The 11625-nt window shown below is 43.0% G+C and overlaps 3 protein-coding genes across 3 annotated transcripts; 1 reads left to right on the top strand and 2 right to left on the bottom strand.

The window, feature by feature from the left end:
* Positions 1-1882: 1882 nt before the first annotated feature.
* mmgt1 (membrane magnesium transporter 1) lies at positions 1883-4106 on the bottom strand. The gene is made up of 4 exons (XM_030739425.1): positions 3971-4106; positions 3560-3612; positions 3360-3463; positions 1883-2759 (listed from the first exon to the last, which is right to left on the bottom strand). The coding sequence occupies exons 1-4, from the start codon at positions 4047-4049 to the stop codon at positions 2603-2605; spliced, it is 393 nt and encodes a 130-aa protein (XP_030595285.1). The 5' UTR covers positions 4050-4106; the 3' UTR covers positions 1883-2602.
* A 192-nt stretch (positions 4107-4298) lies between these two features.
* Positions 4299-7723, top strand: pfdn6 (prefoldin subunit 6). The gene is made up of 4 exons (XM_030739512.1): positions 4299-4501; positions 4710-4780; positions 4905-5029; positions 7455-7723. The coding sequence occupies exons 1-4, from the start codon at positions 4438-4440 to the stop codon at positions 7573-7575; spliced, it is 381 nt and encodes a 126-aa protein (XP_030595372.1). The 5' UTR covers positions 4299-4437; the 3' UTR covers positions 7576-7723.
* Positions 7724-10497: 2774 nt separating this feature from the next.
* Positions 10498-11340, bottom strand: her5 (hairy-related 5). The gene is made up of 3 exons (XM_030740212.1): positions 11290-11340; positions 11103-11198; positions 10498-10986 (listed from the first exon to the last, which is right to left on the bottom strand). The coding sequence occupies exons 1-3, from the start codon at positions 11338-11340 to the stop codon at positions 10498-10500; spliced, it is 636 nt and encodes a 211-aa protein (XP_030596072.1).
* Between the last annotated feature and the right edge of the window lie 285 nt (positions 11341-11625).

Below are 11625 nucleotides of genomic sequence, written 5' to 3'. Positions count from 1 at the left end.
ATTTGAAGTTTGTGGTTTTTTTTTAAAGACTTAAACAGTTTGTGAGCACACAGCTCTCTCACATTCATCTTTTTCTTCAGGCAGTTTTGGTTTAACCTCCATAATAAAGTAGAGTGAGAGTTTCTTTTGTAAAGCCTTGACTTTAAACTGAGCAAATAGTGCAGACACAACACTTTCAGTGTCTGTTTCTGACACAGTAATGAAGTTGTGGAAGTAGAGCTCTGGAACACGCACTGCAGTGGGACCGATTTGTGACCCTTTGTCATTGATTACAACAAAGAGTTGTAAAGAGGCAATATCCAGTGAGCAGCAGTTTTCTGGGTGAAAAAGCCTCGTTGATGTCAGAGGAGAAGGCAACAGTAACTCAACTAACCACTCGTTACAACCAGTGTATGCAGAAGAGCGTCACCAAATGCACAACATATCAAAAATTGAAGAAGATGATGGGCTACAGCAGCAGAGGACCACACCGAATGCCACTCCTGTCAGCTAAGAACAGAAAACTGAGGCTACAGTTCAGACAGCTGCACCAAAACTGGACAGCAGATGATTGGAAAAATGCTGCCTCATCTGATTTCTGCTACCAGATTCAGATGGTAGGGTAAGAATTTTGTGTAAACAAGATGAAAGCGTGGATCCATCCTGCCTTATATCAACAGTTCAGGCTGCTGCTGGTGTAATGGTGTGGGGGATATTTTCTTGTCACACTTTGGGCTCTTTAGTACCACACATCTCACTACCATCTTGTAAACCTTCTGATACTTGTCTCCACCCACTCCACCCTGCCTGTGCTCTCTTCTTCACCTCTCTTGTGCACTGTTTGTTGCTTTGGATGGTTGACCCCAGGTATTTAAACTTCTCCACCATAACTACCCCTGCTCCTTGCAGCTTTGCTGTTACACCTGCCTCCCACTCATTCACACATATGAATTCTGCCCCTCCGGACTCTCTTCCACCTGCTTCCTACTCTCACTACAGATCACAGTGTCATCTGCGAGCATCGTAGTCCACAGAGACTCCTGACCAACTTCATCTGTCGGCCTCTCCGTCACCACTGCAAACAAGAAAGGGGCTCAAAGCTGATCCCTGATGTAATCCCACCCACCTTGAACCCATCTGTCACACCTCACCACTGTCCTCATACATGTCCTACATCACCCTCACATATTTGTCTGCCACTTCTGACTTCCTTATGCAGTACCACAGTTTTTCTGTTGGCACCCTATCGTACAGTTTGCCTACACAGCAGCTCCTTCTGACCCTCTCTATACTTGTCCATCAACGCTCTCAGTCTGTAGTGCTCTTTCTCGGTATGAAGCCATCCTCTCACCTCACCTCTCTTCTTAACCTAATTTCAACAGCCCTTTCACCAACATTATTCCTCTGTATTTACTACAGCTTTGCACATCAGCCTTCTTGAGATTTGGCACCAGTACATCTACTAAAATCTCAATGTTTTAATATTTAATTCTTATGTTGTATAGTATAAGTGTTAGTAAATTAAATATGTAATACTGAAGGACATGGCAAAGCAGTGTACTTTTTTGTCCTATTTCTGTTCCATGTGGCTTGTTTGCTCCATTTATAACCCAGAGTGGAACTTCAGCCTTGACTGCCATCTAGCGTCCATCATAAACAACTGCAGCGTTTTTGATCAGGAGCTTTTTGTGATGCAGCAGTCCTGCACCAAGGTCACAGGTGCAGCACAGCTCTGCAGACTGACACTACAATGACTTAATTTTTAAAAGCATTGCCATTTGTCACCAACTTCTTCCCGCATGATGAGATTACCTGGAAAGTAACCAAGCCCCTCAGTTTTGTCTGACAAAAGCAATATTTCAGCCCAACTATTTATCACAAAAACACAGATCTGGACAGTCTGTAAAATCAGTATGCCTTTTATTAAATTAAAAACAATCTGTTGAATATTGACAAAATGTAAAATGAAGGAAAAATAAACTTGACCCAAATTAATGTACCATTACTTTCTACTATGCCTTAGTTTTCACAGTCTCAGAATAGCTCTCTAATACTTCCCTGCACTTGCGTCTCAATCTTCACTTGATTTCCTGTGGCTTAAAAACAACTATTTTTCCTCACACACAGAGTGCACAGAGCCTTTATGATTCCTGGAAATCATCAAGCAATATATTAGAGTCCATTGATAAATCTCATTTCAGTTGACAAAAGTTTTGCTCAGGCAGCAGCTGAAGGCTGACGTGTGTTTGAAATGAAACAGTAACCAGAACAGGCTTTGTTATTCCCTTCATAGAAAACATTTACAAAGGACAGTAATATCCCAGTTCAGTTCAGAAGGGACAAAAGGGGTATCTTAAGACTCCAAAGCATTTACATACTGTATATACAAACAAATCTGCTTGAAAAACAAAAACTGAAGGGTTGGCACAGTCAGTGTTGAATATGGTAGTAACCACATTATGGACAGAGATGCATGTTTGGACAGCATTATTTATTTACAAAAAACAAAACAAAACAAAAATTAAAAAGGAGAAAGAAATTCTCACACTGTCTCCCTCCTCCTGTCTAACAAAAACAAATCTTAGCTGACAATGACCGTGTTTACAGGCAGGAAAGGCCAGTCTCAGTGCACATGCTCCAGCTTGCGTAGCCGTATGGGGTTGGGTAGAGCTTGCTGGTTGCGTACCGAGGAGGGCTCCTCCTCTGGCGTGCGGAATAGCAGCCGACCCCTGTGATTGAAAAGGTAGAACGATGGGTGGTTCCTCAGAGTATCAAAAGTTCTGGAGAAAAGAAAAAAAGAGAAAGACATAAAAAAAATTGGCACCAAGAGGCAGGAAGTTATGGACACCTATTGCATTTGTTAAATTATACAATCCACTCCTGTTGGGGAAGAGGGAGAAAGAAGCGCCTAATACAGACTTCAAAAGCTTCAACAAAGCATTGGAATCATCATGTTGCTATGGTGTGAATGTGACTACTTTATACTAATTGCGAAAACAATTCTGCATATCACGTGCAGTGCCCGGCCACGAGGCAAGACATTTTTTCAGGTAAAAGGGAATTTCATCAACCATGTAACATTCAAGCTGTGATTTGTCACACGGGATCCTTTGCTTGCCGACTTGTGTTGACAAGGCTTTGAATAAGTTTTCAATCTCTGGTGTCATTCGATGCTGTGCGATGTAGGAGCTGCATGTGACCACTAATCAGCACGATCTCCAGGCGGTTTGCGTCTGTGGGACTGGAGGCGAACAGATTCACAGTAATGTTGCTATAAATGCTGCTGAGGTGGTGAGCTGTGTGCTAACCCCCTTGTGACAGAGGACACAAACAACCGCACCGTCAAGGGAGTGGAGGTGCTACAGGGTGAAATCGCTTACTTGTTTTTCAGCTCTGAGGACGCATCCATGTCTTTGAACTCTCCAGCGATGTGGACAATACCATAACAGGTCATGACGAACGATAATAAGGTCTGCAACACAATCTGGAAGCACAGGGAAGCGAAACGATGGGTAAAACAGTGGGCAGATCTTTGGAGACACAGCAGGATAGGGGGTCAATAAGGATAAAAGCCACTCACGTCAATTGGTAGCGTCTCATGCTCCTTCTCTGTGAGTCGCATGTATGATCGATCTGATGAGAGAAACAGTTTTTAGCGAAAGCAGTTAAAATGAACACCTCGCACAAACAGTGCAAATTAACTAACTATAACAAGGGCCCCGCGGGAGATCCTCTTTAAATGCTTTTATAAACTGTGGTAGTCACTCGAAAGGCTGTCCAGCGCTACTACCGACCCCTTCGGGCTGCACTGCAAGTAAAGCTTTAAATCGGTACCCCTGCGCCCATTCAAAGCGGAGCTGACCTAGCATTATGTTAGCTAACCGACAGGCCCGAGCTGCGGTTTTATGGAGCTGCCCGGTGATACCGGAGACAGTCAACAATAAACACGGCTAGGGCGACGTGTGTCTTTAGTCTGTGCAACCGAACTCACGTTGTGCCGCTGAGAAAGCTGCGTGAGCTAAGGAGAAAAGTCCGATACCGACAACACCTTTCCAAAACGACGAAGCCATCTTGCACCGAAGCGAAGAGGAACTGCGCGCACAGTGTCGTAAAACGGTGTCGTAAACACCCGCAACCACGGCAGCGTCAACAAAAAAATTCAAAAATAATAATTGGAAAATGACAGAATAAGGAGAATTTATATGAATAAATTACATGTACATATACACATATTCTTTTCCGAATGCTTTAATTTGACCACTTTATTTGTCGCGGATACCCCCCCCCCCCCCCGTCCCCATTTGGGCTCTTACTTTGAAGGGATGAGCTAACATCCGCTCTAGCCTCTTCCCTCTCCGGTTAGCTCCCACAGAGCTCTCATGCCGTACCACATATAGCTTCTTATTTATCTTTTAAACATTTACGCACTCGACAGCACTCTTTAAAACATATACAAACATGGCGGAGGCCATTCAAAAGAAGTTGAAAGCGGAAGTAGAGAAATACGCGCAGATGCAGAAAGGTGGGTGCCCGTCAGCACTGCGTGGCTTCTCATAATGTGACATGATGTGTTGAGCTAACTGACCATATTAGGATAGATAGATATATATTTACGTGTGTCGTTATAAGTGCCAGCTATATCTTGTATAGTCACAATAATATTTCGACTGCACTGTTATTAAAATGTAATCAGTAGCGCTGCTCGTTAGCTAACTGTGTGTCTTGTTCAGAGGTTAGCAAGAACATGTCAGCCAGACAGAAGCTGGAGACGCAGCTGACGGAGAACAACATTGTTAAAGAGGTACCTCGGCTCGCTTTTCTTTTTGCTGTTTTATTCACTCACATCGCCATTGGAAGCGAATTTATTTCTCCGTTTGTTGCGATATGTTGTGTAGTAAACATAAGGCCTCGTTTTGTCTCACCAGGAACTGGACCTGCTGGACAGTTCAAACACCGTTTATAAGCTCATTGGGCCCGTGTTAGTGAAGCAAGACCTTGATGAGGCCAAAGCCACAGTAGCAAAAAGGCTGGAGTACATCAACGGAGAAATGTAAGCCGTGCTTCTATCCATGCCTTGCACCCTGATATGGTTAAGAGAGCGTCACTGTGCTATGGGAATACATTAGGTTTTGGTCACTGGGGAGTAGTTATGATTCAGTACGCCCTCAGCAGGTTAACTAAGTGTAGATGTTATGATGATAGAGGAGAACTGGAGATGTGTTTTTTTGCAACACCTTATGAATACGTCTTACGAGGCTGATCAACCAACCAGTCATTGTTGTCAGCTAGAGAGGGGAAATTTGGTTTGCAGCTGTATAAACTACTAAAAACAGTAAAAATGATCAGTCTCACACACAGTTTATACCAGAGATGGGCAATTAATTTCCCCAAGGTATTGGTGCAGCCCTCCACAACAGTCCCAGTTTCTCATGTTTCCCCTTGGGGAAAATTAATTGCTAACCCCTGGTCTGTACCTTTCCTGAGACTCATGAGTATTGCCTTTCCAGAATCTGTGACATTCAAAGAGTTCACTTAACAAAAGCCTTCGCTCCTTCCTGCATCTGACTCACAGTAACTGTTGGTCAAGATTTATTGGCTTCACGTCCAACACGAACAGCTCAGATTCATTGAATGCAGACACACGTGTAAAAGTTCAGAATGTGGTGTGGTAGCAGTTACCAAATCTGTGGAGGATGAGTGTAGAAAAAACACAGTTTACTGAGAGGTTCTTTTGTGCTACGATTATGTTCCCACTGTCAACTGAACGAGCAACATAAATTTGTCTGAAGCATTTTAACTTTTAACTCTAGGCTACTTCATTTGTGACCCTTGCTCTTCTTTTGTAAGGTCAGTCGCTGCTAACCAGTTAGCTCCAAATCTTCCCACCTCGTTTCTCTACTGGTGGGCACACCAGGTCATTGTTGTTGTGCTCCTCAATATCATTCAGCTGTCTCTAAAGAAAGTGACTGCAGCCCTTGTTCTGCTCTGGAGATCTGCTATAGCTGCTCCATGTGTTGCTATCCTGAACTCACAGAGTTTTCACCCACCCCAGACACATTTCTCCAAGATCCTAACTGCACATCACTGGAAGTGAATGACATTTGCATCTACTGAACGCTGACAAGTGGGTCAGAATAGGGAAGGGAGCCACAGCAGAGTCCGCCAGGAAACAGGAGAGCAAAGACATCAAATATTTAAAAAAAAAAAAAATACAGCATGAAAATCACAGACAGGGGCTGCAGTGGACACTTTTCATTGGTTTTAACACACAGTTTCATGTCAGCTCATGTTGCATGTTATAACTTTGCTCTGCTGATGGACCAACAACTACATATGCAAGAGCGGCCAGCAGATTAGCTGCAACACATACTTTGTACCCTGCCTCCATCTGATAACAGAGGACTGCCAGTGGACTGCAGTCGTGCTACCTCTGCTGGCCACAAATTACACTTACAACAGTGGCTACCATCTTCAGCTGCATAATAAAACAGTGGAGCTGGAGTTATAACAGGACTCACTGGAAAGGCAGCTGATTATTGCTCCAATATTTATTGTTTCAAAGTGTGTATATATAGCAACCAGCTCTTGCTATGGCCATAGTCTAATTCTGTGGGAGATGCTGCACTGCGCATGTGAGTGTAGTTTTGGCACAACTAGAACCTCATAAAATGCTTTCAGAAACTATGTCCTGCCCATAACAAATGATACTACGCAGGCAGTTCCATTTAAATTGAGGTGTATCAATCAGTAATTTTCAGATCACATACCACACCAGGCTGAATGTGTCAACCTTTAAAGTTCATTTTCAAACACAGAACTTAATCTCTTTAAAGTTTGTGTTTAGTGTACTGTTACTCCTGTGTGCATTATCTGCAGTAGGTGGTGGTTCATTGACCATATATGACTATTTTCTGGAAATCCTCTGTGCACTTTCCATCCTGTTGATACTTTGTGTAGGCACTGAAAGGAAATTCGTTGCACTGTTTAGCACATGAAACCTTACATATTGCTTGATTGCTGATATCAGGACAGACAGCAGCTGTCACTGTGCTCCTCATAGGTAGAGGGCAGTCATGAGCTTGGGCTTTGTCAAAGTCTTTACTCTTACTGTGATTATATAATAGCAGGAGAGGGTTTAAAAACCAGAAGTAAAAAGGCCCAGTGGTATTTATTAAATTCTGTGAGGTACAAATACTTAATTAACTTGTTGATTCAGCTTTATGGCCACTTTGTATTTTGTGAAGGGCTTAAATTGTGTAAAATTACAGAAAAAGAGGGGGCATGTAATAATTTAGGGTAGTCTTCTGTTTATGTTTGTATAGTTTTGAGATATTAAATGTTACAGTATTATCTAGAATATTTGCAAGTATTATGTCATGAGTAAAATAAATAAATAATGTAGATGAATGTGATTTGATATTGCTCATTCAAGTGTGTAAAAACATCTTTCTTTTCTTTTTTTTGTCCTTGTGCAGTCAGAGGTACGAGACGCTACTGAAAGACATGGAAAAGAAATCCGAACAGCATCGAGAAGTCTTGTCTAGTTTACAGCAGGAGTTTCAGAAAGCCCAGGGCCTCGCTGTGGGCAAAGTCTGATGGAGTGATGTAGCCGCACACATGCTTACCCACACAAAGTAGTTAATATGATGTAAACCTACTACACTCTGCTTGTTTTTTGACATTTCTTTGCAGTGTTATTACTGTGACTTTTCTCTTGCTATGAATAAAGATTTTTTTCACGAAATATTACCTTTGCATTAGTTTTCATTTTAGGTTGATTCTTCCTGTAAGAGATGTGCTGTTTCCTGCCAAGTTACACAGCAGGTCTGTGCAGGACTTTGTGTGTAAGTGAGTGTTTGTTTCTATGAACATTTGCCTTAATTACTGGGGCATGCTGGCTGCCACCAGAGCAGATGTTGTCCAGTCACTGACCTGCTCCACGGCTCACAGTAGAGGGAAAAAAGCACAGCAGTGCTGCATTGTTCACCTAAATGAATGTGCTTTCCCCTCCACTTACCACCAGCAGAGGGTTTCACTACGTGAATAGTCATGAAAAGAAGCCTGGTTAAGGGTCTAAAGGCAAAAACATTTACTCCAAATTCAAAATTAATTGAGATATTTGAATAAACTTTTGTCCAGGACAGCCAGTTGCAGTTGAGCTGGCGTCTGTTAAGTTCACTAATTGTGTTATAAAAGTTATAAATCCGTTTTTTTTTGGGTGTTTTTAACCCTGATATGCAGCGTAGGCTGGGGGGATATGAAGACGTAGGGACTGCGCCGAAACCGAGCGCATTTTCAGCAGGGACAGTCTACAGTCACGGGTTTACGAGAAAATGTTTCACATCTGCTGAGAATATCTTTAATTTGGGCTACAACTCACCTCATGAAGACGTGCGGTAATTAACACTGCGTCACGAAGGTGTTGGCGTGCACGAGTCGGTTACCTCCAGCGCGCGTGTGGCAGCGGACCCATTAGCACCCTAAGGTGCCATATGCTTTACGCACAACCAGAGCCGAGCCAGTGGTAGACCGACACCACCTGAACCTTTGCTTATTTAGGAGCTCTTATCGATCTAACTATGTGATGACCTCTTATTAAAATATTGTGTTTTATTTTATGGCTCTAGCTTGCGTCGCCTGCGAGCATCAAATGGTTTGTTGAGGGGCGCAAACGGCGTGTTTATTGTGTTCTCACCGATGTGGTAAAAACCAGTACAGGCAGAAGCATGTTTAGTCTGACAGTTTCCAATGCTTGGATATTTATTTTAGGCATAATTCAACTTTGAGCCATCATACTGAATGAACTAATGTATTCGATTTATGGGTTAATTCATATCCATTTCACAATGACTTAAAGAAAAAAGCTTCCTGTTGACCAATTTGAGCTTCATTTGGACAGATGCCCCTCTAATGAAACCCTAATCTGATTCCAACTTTAATTGATTTACTTAGTCTTGTGTGGGCTTTTCTTCGTGCGCTCGAAGCTTAGAGGCGCACAAAGGAGCATCCTGTCCAGAGATCAGCGCAGCGGGACTAACACCTCCTTTGATAGATGTTTTCAAACGGACTTTGTAGGAATTTGTGTAGGATTTATGATAAGGAGACCAAACAAAGGGCCACACGATATTGTAAGTTGCTTTAAAACTGAAGCTGAAATTTGTGGTTTTTGTCCTCTGGAAATGCTTTAAAAGGATAGTAAATTTAAAGGTCTTCACTGATCTGAAGGGACAAGGAGAGTTGTTACACTTTAAGATGAAAGGAAACCCGCTGACTGAGGACAGTCACCGCTGCTTTATCCATGATGGTAACCGTTTAAGCTGCGACCTATCACATCCAGCGTGCATTGAAATGCTGATGTGGGCAGTTCCCAGTTTTGAGTGGATTTTTTTCCCCTTCTACAATCGAGGCTGTTATCTCTCTTATTACAGCTAACGGTTGCCTATACAGACTGTGTCAACCAATCTGCAAAGGTGTCGGTTTTCACACTTGCTGACAGTTATCAAAGTGGGAGACCAAACCCGACGCCCCCCTCTGCCACCAGAATCCAGAAAGTGGATTTCAAAGTTTATCAACGCTAAATCACCACTTCAAATAAAACTTACCACAAATTGGCAAACATATTTTTGAGACTTGCTTAACAAAGTCTCAAAAATATGCTCCATTATTCAATTTCGTTTTTTCTGCTCTAATTTATATATATTTTTTCAGGCTTAGTTTTATTTTATTTTTTTTTTTATTTCGCTTCCAGTCAACTAACGACCTTACTTCAGAAACAGCTACTCTTCCCTTTCATGTAGGTGGGTTTTGTGGATTGGCTGCTGCCGCACCCTGAGGCAGTCTAGACTCTGGACAGTGTGCGAATGACCATCATTGTTTTAACCCCTGAAAAACTGCTGCGAGCATACAACCAGTCCCCTTCCTATCAGCATTACAAAGGATGCCATAACTGTCGGTTAACGATCCTTCAAGTGCGTCCCGTTCCTCTACAAGATTGCCCAAGTACATGGTCACTCTCAGTAGGTCACTCTGAAAGGACTGCGCAAACTGTGTCTTTATTTAGGACTCAGCAAGCACAATTATTATTTTCCCACACCGTGGCTCAAATATATATACACACACATTTCAGAGCCAAGAAGAAGAAAAAAAACCCAATTAAAAAACAAAAAAAAAAAAAAAAAAATCAGGGAAAGCGAGTTTACGCACATCCTGTCAACACTAGCCAAAAACCTTTTTAAGTACTAATGTATAAATGTAAAACAACAACAACAACAGCAAACTCTGCTAAAAAAGCCCTTGAAAAATAGAAAAAATGTCGAATAACAGGCGAGTCTCAAAGTTTTAAAAAGAGAAATCACACATTACAAAAACATGTTATATGTGTGAGCTGTTAGAGAAAGTGTCTTGAACGTCCTAAATGAAGGCTGTTCAGTAGCCTTAAATACATATTTATACATTTCGTTCGTATGTACAGTATTTACAACGATACATCGACTCATAAGCTGAGTCTCAACGCGGGAGTCACTGAGGCCAGGGTCTCCAAAGCGCATTGGGGATGTGCCCTCCACCTGCGCCAGAGAGATTCCTGGTGTCATCATGGAAGCCAGCCGTCTGCGTCAGGTAGGGATGAGAGAGCTGAGGGTGGTGGAAGGGCAGATGAGGCAGAGCAGCAGCAGCTGCTGCGGGAGAAGGGGGTATCAGTGACCCGTGGATGTGGCCGGGATCGGTGGGGTGCATGGGGATGTCGGGAAGCATAAAAGAAACCCCAACAGTCCCTCCACTGGGCTCCCCTGCCTCTTGGCGCTTGCTGGCTATGAACTGGTTGACCCTGAGCAGACAGGATCTCATCCCGTCATGGTAGCTGGGCTGGCAGGCACAAGTCGATCTCTGCTCCATGGACAGGGCCCTCTTGGAGGCCTGGTGATCCTTCTGTACCTCCTTCTCTGTCTTCAGGAACTCGACCACACTCTCCAGAATCTCTGCCTTCTCCACTTTTGGATTCTTTAATTTCTGCATTAACAGGAATACAAATCACTCAGGAACAGCATGTAAACCAGGAACTACATTTTTAGTCTGCTATAGACACTTTGAGCAAACGAAAATAAAACCATGACGCACAGACATACCTCACTGTGGGTGCTCTCCAGCATCAGAACTCGCAATTCCTCCAGACTGTGGTTGATGCGCTCCCGCCTGCGCTTCTCCATCTGAGGTTTAGACATCTTGGGGTTTAAAAGTCAAACACTTAAGATTGAAATCAGGAAGAACACGATTTGTGCACAAAGTTTTGTTGTCTTGGGAAATGTAACTTACCCTTCTCGCGGCCCTCTGTCCGGGAGACTCTGGTGAAGATAAAACCTTCATGCCTGCCTCGTGCCTCTCCGTCCTTGCTGCAGATCCCAACCGAATGAATGACACAAGTTTGAGCCCTGGTTGCAATTTGTTCATCCCCGTGCACGCAGCCACGCCCCCTCTTCACACTGAAGCGAAGTGAATCAATCTAAGTCACGTGGTCTGATATGAATTATTTTATAAGGAAATCATATTAAGACGACCACAAACCATTCATTTGTTTACTGGAACTACTTTAAGAATGACTGAAACAGCTAAATACGAGGCCGGCCTTATTTCACATTAAAGTAGTAGAAT

This window comes from Archocentrus centrarchus, chromosome 10 (assembly GCF_007364275.1).
Source record: "Archocentrus centrarchus isolate MPI-CPG fArcCen1 chromosome 10, fArcCen1, whole genome shotgun sequence".
Classification (NCBI taxonomy): Eukaryota; Metazoa; Chordata; class Actinopteri; order Cichliformes; family Cichlidae; genus Archocentrus; species Archocentrus centrarchus.
Note: the sequence above shows the minus strand (reverse complement) of the source record. Positions and strands in the feature narration are given on the sequence as shown.